Source organism: Bombus pyrosoma, linkage group LG17 (genome assembly GCF_014825855.1).
Source record: "Bombus pyrosoma isolate SC7728 linkage group LG17, ASM1482585v1, whole genome shotgun sequence".
NCBI lineage: Eukaryota > Metazoa > Arthropoda > Insecta > Hymenoptera > Apidae > Bombus > Bombus pyrosoma.
In genome coordinates, this window is record NC_057786.1 from 826904 (window position 1) to 844109 (window position 17206).

Here is a 17206-nt window from a genome sequence, read left to right on the forward strand (position 1 = left end):
GAATCTGCCAAATTTTACGATATCAAACGACAATAATGTCGAAGTAATATTTTTCTTCGACATTCTTTTCTTACCAGAGTGTTCTATAAGCGATGACTAGACGAGTTCAATGCAATTTCATTTCAAAGCAATATAGATGTATCATAATCTACCAATCTGGCCGATATAGATTACTGCGTGAATAAAGAATTTAATATTTTTTTAATACATATGCATATGTCGGGTGATCTAATGATAATTAGAGTTAGGGGCGTATAATGAATCTTCCCGTGAATTGGCCATCGTTGTTATGTACTATAGATGATATCTTACTGATACAAATGAAATTACTACGGAGTTTAACAAGTAATAGCGGTGATGAGATAATCGAGATGTCGATGACAATGAATTTAGGTTCGATAACGAATACACGGTCAACCGGACGACGAACGCGATTTTCTGCTACAGCCTAAGTCGAACTCAACTTACCGATTCACGATTCGGATGCGTCTCAAAGTACTCGTTTGCAGCACAACTAGAACTTTTTTGACTGAAGCTCAGTCCAAATGAAATTGCCCTTATATACTCATCTCCGTACCTCTCTGTACCCCTCAGATCAATCTTTGTTTTTAAAGAGAGCTATTTAATCACTCCATACCTCTGTCAGGTACACGTCCCTTCCGTGACCGTGGCTACGTTCAGCGATCCGTTATGCCACTTCGAGCCTAAGCCCACTGTCATAAATCTCGGGTACCCATCCTCGGATAAAATTATAAACAACTATTTCTCAGTTTTATTATTTAAGTACAATTGTAGGCAAAAGTCTGGACTAAAGTGTCGGGGATATTCCAAAAGAAAAGGAAAAATTCTTTGCCAAACAAAAGAATTAAAAAAAAAAAGGCCCCGATGTCCTTTCGTCTCCGACATACGTGTATAAAGCGTACTTTGAAGCTACTTTCTTTACGATATAATTATCGATACAATCAGAATTCGATGATACAAGCGTATTAATGTGCACGAGAGCATTTTTATCAACTTTTTTTCATATGTATAAATTTCTAAGTAACAGTGTTCTCCATCATTTGTAAATCATTTTATTATTTTATTACTGGTGACAAGTTAAAAATTTATCTAAAAAGAGTAACAAAGATTAAACGGCGATATCGCAAGAAAATGTTGGAAAATAAATTGCATAAGATGTCGAAAGATAATATATAAAGATAAGTAAAATATAAGTACAGTTCCAAAGCACTGTAAACTGTAATGCCTTTCGATATGTATCTTAGTGTCGAAGCATATGGCAAGAATACTTGGGAACAGGTCAAATTTTTACAACGGCAAGGGTCTGTAATCCCTAGTCCGAGAATTGCTGCTTTATGTTTTACCCGTGAAGACACCACCGTAGTAAGACTTTCTATTTCCTCTGGGCACAATTTTTAAAATATTCAATACGAAATGAACGCTTGTTAAATTAAAGGAAATTATTTATTTCTTGGTATGAAAGGTGATACCTATTTTGTCATCCTATACTTTTCTCCTTAATCATTGAATCTTTCGATATCAATAATTCAAGAATTATTCGCGATGAAAAGTATGAAAATGATTGTACGAATCTCGGATAAACGTTCAAGGCCGTTCAAGTAATACTGAATATACATTAATTGGGTAATATAATTAATTAATATATAAGCTATACGATTTTTATACACAAAGGGTGTACTTGTTGATCCATCGTTTCTTTTTATTTCTAAATTATTAATATTTAATAACAATACGCGTTGCATATCCGATCGAGGGTCGCCGTGCTTAGTTTCGAGCGTGAAAAGTATCCTATGACATCGATATGAGGAAAAGTATTATGGTTTGTTACGAGATGTTATGTAATCAGGTTCTCGGCAAACCGGTGAATGAATCATTGAAAATAACGGACGACTCATTATGCATCATTTGCTTTGTACGCGAGTACTAAACTTCAAACTACGCTAATATCGTTCATGAATCATACTGGAAGTTTACATAGGCAGAATTAGGGGACAATAGAATTATAAATTTTGGAGCTATTTGGAAAGATAAAATCTTGGAAAAGCTTTTCGTCTTTTCCCGTTACCTTCAGCTTTTTATTACATTTATGCTCTTTGTCTTAGATACTCAAAAATTATTACCAGTGAATATAGAACAGCTAACAAAGATGCGTTAAGGTTTTCGGAATGAGCAGGAAGTTTAAGCGTGAGCAGTGTAGCCAAGTTCAAACGGAACGAAGTCGCTTTTCAAAGTTCGTATCGATCGATTTTTGACGAAGAAAAGCAGCAGTTTTTATCGACTCTCGGTATTCGATGTTGCTTTGTGCAACGGAAGAGGGGAGATTCCCTTTTTCCTGGATCCGTTATTCTGCGGAAAGGGATTCGATCGTTCTCATGGTCAGTGTTGCTCCAGAAGAATTATGTACAAGGAGACAAATGCTAACAAGTCGAAAATCCAAACTAAGCATAGAAAATAAACTTAAAATATATAAAACAATTATAAAACCAATCTGGACATACGGAATACCACTATGGGGGACAGCAGCAAAGAGCCATATAAACAAAATAGAGACATTACAATAAAAAATTCTGAGAACAATAGTAAACGCCCCATGGTACGTTAGAAACGAGGATATTCGGAAGGATCTGGGAATACCAACGGTCAAGGAGGAGATTACCAGATGCGCGGAAAAGTACAGAGAAAGAATAACAACACACCCAAACAGGCTGGCTACGGAAACGACCAACGCAAGAATAGGAAGAAGACTAAAAAGGAAACACCCAGCTGATCTCATAAAGGAAAGAATGATGTACTTAAGAATTAAAATTCACGCGATCGAATATTTCGCTCGAAACATTACAACTAGAAATTCTCTCGAGTAACAAGTACAAATAAAAGATGATAAATAATTATTTCTTGCGATGTGTCCTTTCAATTGAATACGATATATTATGAAAATGTAATTGATGATCTAGCAATAAATTTGGTTTACGAGTTTCACGATTCGAATGAAAGTTGAATGCATATTCTTCTGATGTCGCACACAAATAAGCTGATACAAACCTTATATGTGCTACAGATGCATGCAGTTAGGCAGGAAGACCGACTGAAACATAGAAAGTTTCTCTCAATCGATCTCACACGGACACATTGTAATAGAATAAAAAGAAAAGTAAGAAAGAAAGGGGGACTGTACACTACAGAGGAAACCCGGTGGTATCGTTGGTCGAGAAAAACCTATGGCTATAAGACCCGGCGAACAAATGAAATAACGTAGCGCAATATAATGTCCAGGCGTCGAATCCTACGTACAGACTGCATAGGTACATACTAATAGGAAAGAAAAAGGGACGCTCGTCGACGCAACTGTGTAGAAGAAGGAGAAGAAAGGAAAAATAAAAAGAAAAGTGAGAATCTTTTGCCATATATAGGCAGAGAGGTGTTGTTAAAGGATACATCTTGCCAACTTCAATCGTCTATTTATATTTCTGAATTCCTACTGACATCCGATCGTACAGACACTCGCACGTGGGAGCGGCGTGGCTAAGTTTCGAAAATTTAAAAATAACTTCTATCGTCGAGGAGGAAACGGATATACGTGTAGAAATGGACAAAAATTCACGCGTAATCGCGCGGGTAGACATAATTCATGTTCCAGTACATAGTCGATGATACACGCAATGTATACTCGTTACGAGTCTAATTGATAATTGTATGGTTACAGTCGTGTTCTCGCCGTGATATATTTTTCTCCTCTCTCTCTCTCTCTCTTTTTTCTTCTTCTTAAATTTTATTTGTGATTCCCGTTAGCTCGATTGTTGTCTCCCTTCTGACAGTCACGATCGTTCAACATATGTCGCGCTCTAACCTTAATGCAGATGTTTTTGGTCAATTCTTTGTAATCGGAAGTAGACTCTCTCTCTCTCTCTCTCTCTCTCTCTCGCATAAAGTATCTTCCACGCGTTTACATTCTCTCTTATTTCTTGTTCCCACTCTTTCTTACCTCGTCCCTCATGTACACGCATATACATATATAGATACCGCTTCATTCACGCAATACTATCTCGCAGGCTTGTTATCTTTTATTGGGGCAATCGTAAAGTTGTGCAGGATGACATCGTTCAGGCGTTGAGATCGGAGAAATGCTACAATAATAAAAAAAAGAAAAAAGAAAAAAAGAAGAAAAAAAGGGAAACGGTTCCAACAAAGTTCGAACGAGCATCATACGCTAACACTTTTGCTTTTCCCTTTTTTCGGCTATTCGAACAACGATTACTATTTTTCTTGGCACGCACATCATCTGCTACGCTCTCCTCGCTTCGAGAAACCGCGTCGGTCTCTCCGCTAATTTCCCTTTTGTACGTTGGTAAACTTTTTGTTGAAAGAAACGACACTCCGATCGCGTGACACCTTTTGTACAACCCTGCACGCAGCTTCTATACATGTTCATACTATTATCATATATATTCATCATTATATATATCTATATTTATTTGTAATTATACTCCTATTTACAAAAAATTGTTCGTTAAATGTTAATATTCAATATCGCAACTGTTATTACATTATAACTTTATTCCTGAGTGACCGTTCATTTTTAAGAGACTCGCCTCTTATTTCTTCTTCTTCTCTTTCTCACCCCCCCCCCCGCCCTCCCCCGCCCCTTTTATCTTTATCGGATAGCTTATTTTAACGCTAGAGCGCCGCGATAAGGAACCGAGGTAGTAAAAGATGACAAATACGGAAATACGTTTAATTTTTTAATGGTTAATCGATGCTCGAGTCGAGTCGATTACCGATAAAACTATCGAGAATTTCATTCGAAAGCCAAAGTGTCGATTGGACTCGAACGTTTTCAGTGCTTTCGGACATATTCAGCTCGAAAAATGATAGATATCCTTAATCGTAAGAGAAAAGAGCGAGTAACTGCGTATCGAAGAAAATGACAATCGTTTAAAGTCATTGTCAGAATTTATATAATCATTGTTTATATGATATATTGAAAAATCACTCTCGTTCGCGAGCCAACGAAATTATACTGCTCGTTTCGAAACGATCTTTTAACTAGGTTTAACCCTGCTGTTCTCCTCGGCTCTACGTCCTCGCTCTTTCGAATATATCCCCCATCGATGAAAAGCGTGGGTTACATAAAGGTAGTAATAACACTGTATAGAATACTGAAATCAAACATTGAGAAACTATTTATATTTGAATAATATCCATGGAAATGTAACATTCATTTCGGATCACATAGTCGCGGAAAGAATAGCAGGCTGCTAATAGCGTTACGATGTACGTTTGCCGAATTTGTACGATCTACTTTTCAGAGATCTAACGGTCGTTGAAAACCATGCGAATTATGAGCCGAATATGTGTAACACAACGAATAATTTAAATACCTCTAATTTACCAACATGTATAATAATTTTGACTTAATTCTGAACAATATTCTTTACGTTATTCCAACTATTTACACATAATTAATCGCTTGATATGAACTGGCCTAATATTATTACGTAAACTCCGAATGTAAAATTACGAATTTTCTGAATCATTTTGTGGAAAACAGACGTACTACGATACGGTACATATATTATATCGTTAAAAGAAACATTGAGAAACTTTACGAATTTCAAAAATATCTACATATTACGTGAGTGAAGCTGCGGCGAAAGAAACGTTTCTGATTTCAATGCGACTAAATTTCAATGTTGAATCTATAGAAGCAAGATATCATAGGTTGTAAAGTAGATAAACATTCATTCGATATAAAATAAATCGTTAGATTGTATTTGTAATTGACGATTAATACTCTTATTTATAAAATCTTGCGAATACATGTAACAAACATACTTCCTGTATAATATTGGCACTTATTCGTAAATAATATCCATAAATACTTATTCGTTATTATCTCCTAAATTCTCGATACTAATAATTGGTACTAATGAAACAACTAAAGACACACGACATGAAAACGAAATCGGTAACCGACGACAAGGATCGGCGAACATTGACCGACAAATATACTTCGAGAAGAGAGTGTGAGGAAGACAGACGGTCGTGAATCTTGGCACAAGTTGCAAATGATTGCGCAAGAGGACGACGACGATCCACAAAATGATTAGAGAAATTCTCGCAAGGATCACTAGCCGACGAAGTATTCCGGAACCATCGATCCCGAACGTTACGGTGGTACCATCGAGCGTCCGTGCATTTTGTCCGATATTCGCTTAAATGAAATTATGCAACACGCGTAACAATATCGATTAGGCGATTGGGAGGTTTCCATGCGTAAGATATCAATCGGATAGTGTAACGGGAATCGACCTGCGGGGATCGGACCACGTCGATCGATTATCAACAAACTTTCACGAATCGTGCCCGCTACGATGCGAGACCACATCGAACGACTTTTGCATTCACGCGCGTCTCAGGCTCCTTTGTAACACCGATAAACATCTTCAATAAAATTCAATATCATGCAAACAGTCGTGAGGAGATTTATACCGCGAAGATCGTCCGAGTTAGTTCTCTATCGATCGTGTAAATTCGAGTTTCTCAAAATCGAATAAAAACTAAGGCGAGCAGGAGCGAGCTCGATCTCGCGCGAATCGTCCAACTCGCTCCTCGCCCGCGTTCCAAGGTTTCAGAGACACTACATTCTCATCTTTGTTTCCCCTTTACCGCGCCATCCTGATATTCTATCGTCGTGAATGAAACTTACATATAATAATATGTACACACACACACACACACCACACACACACATACGCCTTTCTCCATAAACATTGCTTTTAATTAACTAGATGGATTTCAGTGAATTGAGAAATAACAAAAAGGAGCGTATACAAATACCGAATTAAGAGCTACGCTAATAGGGTATCGCCTTATTTTGTTCGCCCGTGTATAGGTAAGACACTTTCGTCGAAGATGGAGCTTAAAGTGTTCAACTACAAATCTAGTATCTCTGAAACAATATCGATACGTGATAAGATATCGGAAGGCTTATAATATTGGGTAAAGTCACAAATTGTTCATCAGCAGTTTCGATGCTGTGCTCCGCTGCTGTGAATATTTTACACTATGAAATAAGACGTGACTCGGAGCAACTGGCTAAATAATTAAAGGCTATCATTTCCTAACGTATCTGTAAACAGCTTAGAAATACATGGTACGCGTAAACGATGAAATAGACAATACGATATAAACGATATAAACGATATAAGTAAACCATCATATTGCGTAAAGTACTAAGTACATATTTGGCAACGAGTAATAAATTATGAACGTACACGTATCACAGCCATTTAAATAGCCTAGAATTTTAGATTTTACAAATGGTACGAGTATCGAGCAACAAAAATAAATGGAACATATTCATTGTAACCGAGGAGAGATAGAATAATTAATTATCCGGAAACGTACTACACCAAGCCATACGTTGCTCAGAGATTATCGTTGTCCGCGGCATTCTCTCAAGGCTATAATCAAAAGTACGTCGACATACATATACGTACACAAATCATGCTTATAAATTTAGTACAATAATGTAGATAATAATTGTGTATAAGTAAGGCTGCTGATTAAACGCACTCCTCTTTTCCTATTCGAATGCGATTGAACGTTCTCTCTCCGTTTTATCGTAGTCGCCGGCTAGATAGATACCGTCGTATCTTGAACCGCATCCACGATCAAAATGGATTTTTACAGCGTTGCGCTCCGTCAATAAATCAACGCTCGATCAGAAATAAGTGCGATCGCGTGTAAAACTTTTATAAAACGAAGAGAGAGAGAGAGTTTAATCGTGCAGTGTCTCCCGTGTAATGAACTTACGATGATGTATAGGACTGGGTGTATTCAATGATCTCAAAGTTCTTCCTAGTTTTAGAACATGGCAGTAGAATAATAGTACACCCGATACCTCGTCGCAAAGACGAAGTAACTCGACCTATTCCGATCTTCTAGTCCTTTAAACGTTATACCATTTAGTAACATTATCAATATATTATTACTTTTTATTTACCAGAAGAGTCTCTTTCCACGATAACGATATCGTAAAACAAATTACAAAGGAAGAGCAGCTCTGACGCTAAGAGAAGCAAATATTTTTCTTAAAACGGTTAACCACTAGTCCTTTCGATTGATTCTTAAAAATTCTTGAAAATTTCATTGCTTACGCAAGTATATAGGAATGGAGAAAAATCCGAGTTCGCGATATGTACACAGCACAATTTAAACATCCTGATAATACGATATAACTTCTTCAACCCTTCGAGTTATCACGCCCTTGCTTCAAGGTAAGATAGGTCTTCGGATAATGGTGTATCTTAACGATTATTCGCTCAGACTTTGCGCTGTATTCTTGATAATGTCTGTCGCTCTGAATACCATGTAGAGATTGATATAAGTCTAATCCCGCGGAATCTTTCGCGTGAAATACGTCCCTCGACGTAGTGTTCGAAGCTAGCTAGATAACTATGCAATATACCCCTTCTCTACCTGGCTGCTTTTCTCCTCTCGTCTTTCGGATTTACGCGTTTCGTTCGTCAAATGTGAAATCTCGTCGGTTCAAGCGGCAAACGTGCGGTCTGCTTACAAAGTGGGACAGTGAACGTTAAAAAAATGTATCTAACTATTAAAGTCTATTCGATGGTTTATAAATACTAAAAAAGTCGCTATCCTTATTACAAATCGTCGTTTCGTATTTTGTAGTTCGAAGGATTTACACCGCCTTCTTCTTAGCTGTCTCTATAATAATACAAACGGGCGAGTCTGCAGTTTATTATTTCCCCCACAATTAATACGGATATTTAACGAGTGTGGTGTTTTTTTCTTCTTTTTCTTTTTTTTTTTTGTTTTTGCACCTTTTTACGTTATCTAAATAATTCTCGAGGAAAGATACTATTTTTCAACTTTGTTCCTCAAACGGTATATCAAGGATCGCGACTAGAACGGATATGAGACTTGGAGTGAAACTCCGTATGCGTTCACGATTGAAAACTAAAAAATTCTTGGAGACTCGGAGAACAAAATTTAAAGCGACATTTGTCGAATACGATGTCTGCAACGTTAGCTATTCTGCAATGAAAAATAACGAGCCGAATAAATGGGAAAAAATGTCGATCACGAGATCGTATTATATTATCAACATAATATAACGTTATAAACATGGGGGAAATAGGGAAGAAGGGTTGTGATCCCGTTTCGATTTTTCGAATCTGGAGAAATTCGGTCCCGTTGAGGCCCTCGAGGAGAAATGGTACGAGTCAGTACGAGGACAAGTAATCCTATCGTCGTTCATCCGAATTGAAACTTTCCAACCTGATATAATACGACTCGTTATGAATGCTTTGCTCTGCTTGAAATATATTCACGTTCGTAATTCCTATGTGTTGTTTGGTTTCGGCACATCGAAAGGAAAGATGTGTAAAAATAATAAAATTACACGTACACTAATAGTGAGATTCAATTTGATCGTGTAAATCATCTAGCGAATGTTTCGGCGCTATTTCTCTGATAAATCTTTTCTTTAACCGACGTGTATCGTTGAAAAGAAATTACTGTAGAATTTCCATAAATTCTCGTATTCCGTATATGTAAAAAAAAAAAAAAAAAAAAAAAAAAAAAAAAAAAAAAAAAAAAAAAAAAAAAAAAAAAAAAAAAAAAAGAAGAAAAGAAAAAAGAAAATATGAAATCTAATGACCATGAAATGAAAGCAGAAGTCGGAAGCAGTGATGCAGATGGTGGCTTTAGTTGGTCCCGAACATGAGTTACTCAGGTTTGTGTACAAATCTTTATCAGTTGATGAACGAAACATTTGACACAATGACAACATGTCAAACACAGATCACACATCTCCAATTAATACGTTCAATTTGTTTCGATAAATGCACGTAACAAACGATATATAACGAGTAAACTAATTTCTTTCTTATTCATTGTAATTCTACATCTTCTATACCAACGATGAAGAATTACTTCGAGGGAGATAAAACGAATTTGGTACAAAACATTTGAAAAGAACGAATTATGAAAAGAAAGACGATAAAGATACAAGTTAAAACGAGCACGATTTCTGCACAAACCCATTCTAAAAGTCGCGCATGGAATCGTGTCGATCGTTGCATTATGGATCTCAGCTTATGGTAACGCTGCGCGTGTCCAACGTAATATAACATCTCTCCCTCTCTCATTCTCTCTTTCTTCTCTCCACTCTCTCGTTCGATCTTCCTTTCTTTCTTCCTCATTCTCTCAAGTAGCATTTTAAACGTTATGAGTTATCTATTAACCTATACGGCCCTACGATATACGGATGAATGTTCCATTGGCAGTTTATTTACACGCGAGTTGAGCCATGGCGCCGAAAATATCATACGGCAACGAATTTCGATGTCAAGCAACCTGTGAAGCACGGAACATTTTGAAAAGTCGCCAGACACGTAAAAAATCAATAGATCTTTTCTCTCGTGCAGCGAACTATCACTTTTGAAAATGCTTCGTCTTGGATGGAGAGTGTCGTTGCGGATATTAGCGGCTCGATCCGCTCAAATGTTCGTCAAAAATCGTTCATCAGAGTGTTTAGAAATAGTATACGCGTATAAAAGGGCTTGAAACGTTTCTATTTATCCATCTTGAGAATGTTTATGGTAACCATAATTTTGATATACCGAATCGTTCCAAGTTTCACTTTATATTTACTTCGTGCTTCGTAATCAAAATAGAGATAATTACAGAGTTATAATTAACAGAGGTGAGACACGATTTTAGTAGGGTAACGTCAACTACTTTGCTTCATCAGAGAATTCTACTCAAAACGAACACAGCAGCAGTCTGCTATCGTATCGTGAAAAGAATATCTATCGAAACTTGTAATGTATATGTGTATTCTGCTATATATTTTTTCTATTTTAAGTTATATCACCCTATAGCGAAATACTATTAGAAAGTGGTTTGTTTTTATAGGAGTATAACAGTATGTTATAATAGTATACTACTAGCATATAAATAGTATGTTATTATAACAGTATTATAATAAGTGTGCTATACAATGTCGTATAGATATTATGAAATCATTCGAAACTTTAAAACTTATAAGGTATTAGAAGCGTGTCTGTATTTATCATCTGTCGATTGCTAATTTCGACGAAACAACACTCTCCATTTACCAACGTGATCCATAGCTCAACTGCAGCCACCATAACCATGTTATTTACAGAAACAGTACGATCATATAATTGAGATATCTTGCGCTGTTAGTTCCATTTAGTTTTGTACCGCCGTTTTCCTCGTCATTTTCACTGGCAGTGTCTCCCTTTGCCTCGACAATAGTATCTAGTCGGTCCATTGTACCCCTCTGGTGGTGATGACTACTTGATAAGTCACTTTCAGGTGTCTCATCCGAGTCTACGTCAATCATATGGTCGTTAACCTGGATTTTGACTACAGCATCCACCGGGTACTTTCCTTCGTCACTCGATGACGTTGTTCCCCTTTGCGATCCTACCCTACTACTCGATAATATTCTGTCATCTTTTTCACAACGAGGACAATTTTGACCATTCGACGAGCCTTCGTCGCTCTGACATCGGAAGCATATTAAATCACCTTCGCTAGAAAAATCGCAATGTTCGCATTGAACAACATGACCGTTTCCATGACAGACTTCGCAGACAGGACTGTCATCGTCCTGCTTCGGGTCTCTGTCTTCGTAGTCTCTTCGGTCATGCTCCTGTTCGTATTTCTTGGGCCAAACTCTTCGATACTCTTGATCACGATACAACGACCTAGGTGAAGATGATTGACCGCTATGCTCTTGATCGTGATACACCGACCGAGGAGAAGAAGACATATGAATCGGGCTTTTGTACGTGCGGGAAGTTCCCGGTTCCTGAAGTCGATCGTCGAAACGTTCCTCGACGTATCTACTGGAATAGGAGCCGGGCGTTTGTGGTCTGTACGTGCAGGTACGGGTTTTCTGATCACATTCGCTGCATAACAATAAGTTTGACTTGCTGCCAGGCTGCGAAGCGTAACCATTGCAAGTGCCGTAATATTTCTCATCTTCGTCGCTTTCGAAGAAATGTTGACTGAGGCTACCGATCGACTTTGTATCGCTGGATCTACCAGAGATTCTAGTTTCTTCCAGTTCTTCCCTGTCATCTGCCGCGTATCTGTAATAAAGTTTATTATAGATTTATAAACCTATGAAGAGATCGTAAGAGTTATATGCTACGTTTTACTTCAAAAAGGGAATTTACTTCAAAACTGGAAACATTCAGCAATGGTGTTTCGAGATAAACGCTTCACCATCTGATTGAATACTCATCATCTTTAATAAGGTAACACACCACTTTACCTGTCGTCTGTAGCGTCAGCCAAATAGTGTCGTATCCGCGCTATCTTCGTTTTGCCGCGCTCTCGCGGCCTTGTTTCTTGTTAAATGATACTTTCTCGATTTCGCTCGTTGTTATCCTCTAAACTGGAAGACGAGCTGGCACCGCAAATCTGCATCTCGATTTCAGCCAATCGATTCTCAACTTCCCACTGTTGTTGATTCAGTTTAGCGCTCATTACTGCGTTTTCAGACTCCAAACAAACCAGACGTTCCCGAAGACGTTTAATTTCCGCCAATAGAGCTTCGTTAGTGCCTAAAAGTGGCGTGGCACCTTCGCTCACTAAATGCGTCATGCTGCTGGTTATGCCTAGAAAGAATAACGTTATATATCGTCTTATCCGTCATGTGAATCAACGATATCGAATATCGGTATGGTTAATTAATTTATTCGTATCCCGTTAGCCGATCGTTCGTTACGCGTATCTGATTAATTCGTTATTGATTAAAGCAAGTCAAGAAACGTCTATTTAAGAGATACGTTTATTTGCAAATCGTCTCGACGTTTTACGTATAGTTCTCCCAGTGAAGATATACTTGTTCTAGACGAATGACTTCATTTTTTATTGGATTCATTCATTCAGGCAATATTTCCTTATTGAACTGTTTACGGCGACCCGTTTACAACGGACGAGTGCTAACGTCACGCGTAAATTGCTAGTAGGTAACAAACCTCTCTGGTTCGATCTTCGATGAACTTTTCATACTACGACATATTACGTATATAAGATCGTGAAAACGACTATAAATAATCCGATACTCTGAAGGAGATGCAGAGTTTCATGAATTTTGTTTTTCGACTAAACAAAATATTTCATACCGTTATTCGTGTAAGTAGTTTTTACTCTGCCACTAAAAGAACTGAACAAATTTCTTTCCATCTACATAAATTGAGTTTAGGTTAAGTTTGGATCGTCCATTAAAATCTCGCAATATCATCATCAGACAGACAACTCCTTACGATTCCTTCTACGAACGGCGGACAACCGACAGAAAAATCGCTATTACGGTACGTGGCTGCTAATTAACAACAGGTGTGTCAGAGTGTGGTTCCTTCCTTCCCAAGTAACAATTTTTCCGGACCTTAAATATCACAGCCAAATCATACTCGAACTCTATATACCAAACGTATATACATATATATATGTATATATATTCGACGAGCTTTGGTCGTAGCACAGCCAGCCGGAAAAATAAAACCTCCCACGGAAAATGATCACGAGTTTCCAACTCATTCGTACTTTCAAACATTCGTTCCTTTTATCTCGATATTCTTACGAATTCTTTGTTGGCGATGGGTAGCCTTTTAGGTGAACCGACCAGTAAATCAAAGGATACTGTGCATCAGGCATGGTGGAAGCTTCGATTCCAACGGAAGAGGAAGAAGATTCCTTGGTGATTTAACGTCCATTAAATCACGAAGGAAAAATGCGTTCAATCTGAAGGTCCGAGAGTTAAGAAAGAGAATCGGGGCCGAAGAATTCAGAAGGAGGGCGTATATTTCCAGTCGGTGGCGTTCAAGATGAAATACTTGCCAGAGTGGGTGGACTGTCTGCCGGTGGATGGCTGTGTGGCCGCGGATTGCGGTGCCCTGGCGGTCTGTTCCTCGCTGCTGTGGCCGCTGCTGGTGGCACTCATCGGACTATCCATGCTCCTCGCAACGTTGCTCGCGTTGACGTTGCTGGCGGTGCTGGGCAAGCCGCGCGACGTCACCGGACTAGGGCTGGGGGAGAACAACGAGTGGCCAGCCGAGTACGCGTGAGTGGACTTGGTGTCCACCGGTGAAACCCACATCTCCTCCAACGGTATACGACCTCGTGACTCCACGAGGCCTGGCGTGCTTTGGCATCGTCCCATTGCAGCTGAAAGTTCGTATCGTGCGCGTAAAACGTCACATGCCACAAGTATGAAGTTCGGTTGACGTAGGAACAGTGTCGCTTTTGGTTTTGGAAAGGCTCGTAGTCTGTTTGAAAATGTGTCTTTTAGATTTTTTGTTTCTTTTTCTCAGGAGTTATGTAGACCGACTGTTTTTTTTTTTTTTTTTTTTTTTTTTTTTGTGAGGTAGTTGCAGTTAGAGCGTTCTAAATGAAAGCTGTTTGAGAAGGAGGTGTGCGTGAGGTCGGAGTTTTGCTTAGTTTATGCGCAGCTAGTTTGATACTTTCGCATAAATTTTAAACCAAGTTTTCTAAAGTTGTGTACTTTGTATGTTCTTATTTCGACAGTGTTCTGCTATGTGCGTGTAACAGTGCTGTTTTTGATTTTGGTAGGGCTTGTAGTTGGTTTCGAAAGGTCTTTTTTTTTTCTTTTTAGTATTTTTCAAGATTTATGTAGATCGATCGTTTTATAAGACGGTTCGTCGATTAAACGGATTCTACTTGGAAAGGAGACGTGTAAGATCATCGTTGTAGCTAAAAGTTTACTTTTAGTCGGCGCGTGTTACAGAGTTTCGATATATTTGGTACTTATTAAATAAATTTTCCATTGAGATTTGTAAGATTAAGATTCGTCCGACTACGATCAAGTACGAAATTCACATAGGCCGTTTCTAAAGTTTCTGAAACGTCTGCACCGATCAACCGAATTACGTTTTTCCATTTCACGTGGATAGAATTTTTCGAAAATTAACGAGAACTTACAATCGTAACATCGTCGCGAACGGTAGTCTCGCGTTGGAATTTTGCTTTCACGAACGCGCTTCGTATCGATCGAGCTGCTTTGTACATTGGATTTCGTTATAACGTTAATAATATTCGATTTCACTTTAACCGGCTACATTATTCGCAAAGATAGAATTTCCTCCTACAAAGTAAAAGCCGCTATACAATGATCAACGACGTGGAGCTAAACGAAAGTTGAGTATAATGATCCAAGTAATTCCGCCGTCATATTGGTAACTAATCGTAAATCCTTCAACCAGAGGATGTAGTAGAACAAGTTTCCACTAGGCGCAGTCCGTTGCAAGCTCGACAGCTTTCCACGAGCTGAAACGCAACTTCATATTTCCAATACTGCAAAGCAAACACGCCAACAACATCCTCGTTACTGTACGTCGAGTTGCCTTGACAAGTGCGATCTCCTCTCTCTCCTATTCTTTTTTTCCTCTCGAAATTCGTCTCAGGCTCGTTCGCTGTGTTCTGCGTTCGAACAGGGTCCTTTGTTCGAGAACAGGCCTCGCGGATCTGCTTGCGCTTCGCCAATGCCGCCTAACCGCCTCCCATTTTCACCACGCCGAGCTTCTTTAATTAAGCCACCGCCTTTCTCATTGTGCAGCAGTGCGGCAGTGCAGCGGTGCTGCCTCTGCGGTTGTTGAGTTTTGCGCGAGCGCGCGCGCGCGCGTGTGTGTCTGCGTCAGTGTCAGTGCGTATATAGAGCACTTGGCCGTCTCGAACTACGTACTTATACACATAAGTACAGACGATGCGATTCGCCAGTTCGAAAGTTCGTAACAATAGCAACTTTCTTTCAGCGAAAGAACGACGACGACGACGACGACGCCAGGGCGAAGAGGATGATAAGCTGCGCGTTTGTTGGCTCTTCAACTTCCGAATTAATTAATCGAAAGTCCACGGTCTGGCCACGTTCGTCGGCGACACACCGAGGATCGAGAATTTTTTCGCAACGCCATCGACGTCCCCGCTGGCTGTTTGCCTCGTTGTTCGCCAACGAGATCCTTTTAAATCTCCTCAGCGAGCTTCTATGGTGTATCGTTAGGCTGCTCCGTGATTTAAGAGCGAAAAAGTAGTTTTGTTGTACTTTGGCTCTTTTTTTAATTGGTTTCAACGTGGCCGCAACGCACGGAAGAAGGTCGTTAGTGGACCGCGGATATTTATGCAAATCTGTTTTCTCTTTCTTCTCTTTTCTTTCTAGACGAGAGTAAAGAAATGGCGCCAGGATTTAGGTAGTTTGTCTATCGAGTCGAATATTCGACGTATTTCTGCATGTCGCGTGCGTTCTATGCATCTCTACATCTCTCACAAGTGCATGAACATCCGCAGCCTGATCAGTAGCAAAGCTGTGCGTCTAGTAGAGCTTCGTTTTTGCCGAAATCGTTCGCTAGAAATTTGATAATTTGCAATCGTTGCTGGAATTTCGATGGAAATAATGATTTGCGCGGTTTGTTACAGTTCTCCTCGGAACGTAATACACCGTTCGTATTGCGTGACAGATTTATTACTCTTCTCGCGGTATCCTATTCGTCTCATTCTGGCATTCTTACACGACATGCTTGATATTTGTCGCGGATCGACAGTTCTTGCACGTGCCGTAAGTACGATCGGGTTAGAGCCGCATGATTTATCCTAATTCTATACGTATACTTTCTCGGTTAACGCGCGAAAGAGCCGTTCCTTCCTTGCGAAGATATATCTACGATAATTTTGTTCAAACAGCTACGCTAAAGTTTCGATCAAACGATACGTGAATACGACGAAAGGAAACGATTAGGGAAAAATCAGCGAAATCGAAAATTCGTAGAAATTGGACTTTCGATTTCTGGATATCGAACTTCTTTCCAACGGAGTCACGATTTTTATCAAAGTTTATTGGAATTTATTCGAGAACTAAATTTTACCAGAGATTTCCAGTCTTCGTTGCTTATTTCAAACTTTTCAAACTATCCACGCTATGTGCCTTTAAAAACAAATTATAATATTGCGCGAGTCTTCCTTTACGAAGATGATCCTTTTCGAGCTATTGTAGCTTCGATGGCAGCGTTCGTTCTCTGCATACGTATAACCATGAATCGCTTGTACTTCTGTTCCTTTGGTCACTCAATCACGTCATAGAACAAAAGGTCCGAATGGACGCGCGTGA

General features: G+C 39.0%; 2 protein-coding genes across 10 annotated transcripts in view; both read right to left on the minus strand.

The window, feature by feature from the left end:
* Window positions 1-9653: 9653 nt before the first annotated feature.
* LOC122577067 lies at window positions 9654-12277 on the minus strand. The gene is made up of 2 exons (XM_043748150.1): window positions 12261-12277; window positions 9654-12173 (listed from the first exon to the last, which is right to left on the minus strand). Exons 1-2 carry the CDS (start codon window positions 12275-12277, stop codon window positions 11213-11215), a joined length of 978 nt encoding a protein of 325 aa, XP_043604085.1. The 3' UTR covers window positions 9654-11212.
* The window catches only part of LOC122577156 (cyclic nucleotide-gated cation channel alpha-3-like), a 214025-nt gene continuing 208853 nt past the window's right edge, over window positions 12035-17206 (minus strand). For all 9 annotated transcript variants that reach the window (XM_043748310.1, XM_043748315.1, XM_043748316.1 and 6 more), the window contains 3 exons: window positions 13930-14256; window positions 12359-12704; window positions 12035-12173 (listed from right to left, as the gene is read on the minus strand). In XM_043748310.1, coding sequence (XP_043604245.1) covers window positions 12439-12704; window positions 13930-14256 — 593 coding nt within the window. In that variant the 3' untranslated portion in view covers window positions 12035-12173; window positions 12359-12438. The remainder of the gene's footprint in view (window positions 12174-12358; window positions 12705-13929; window positions 14257-17206) is intronic.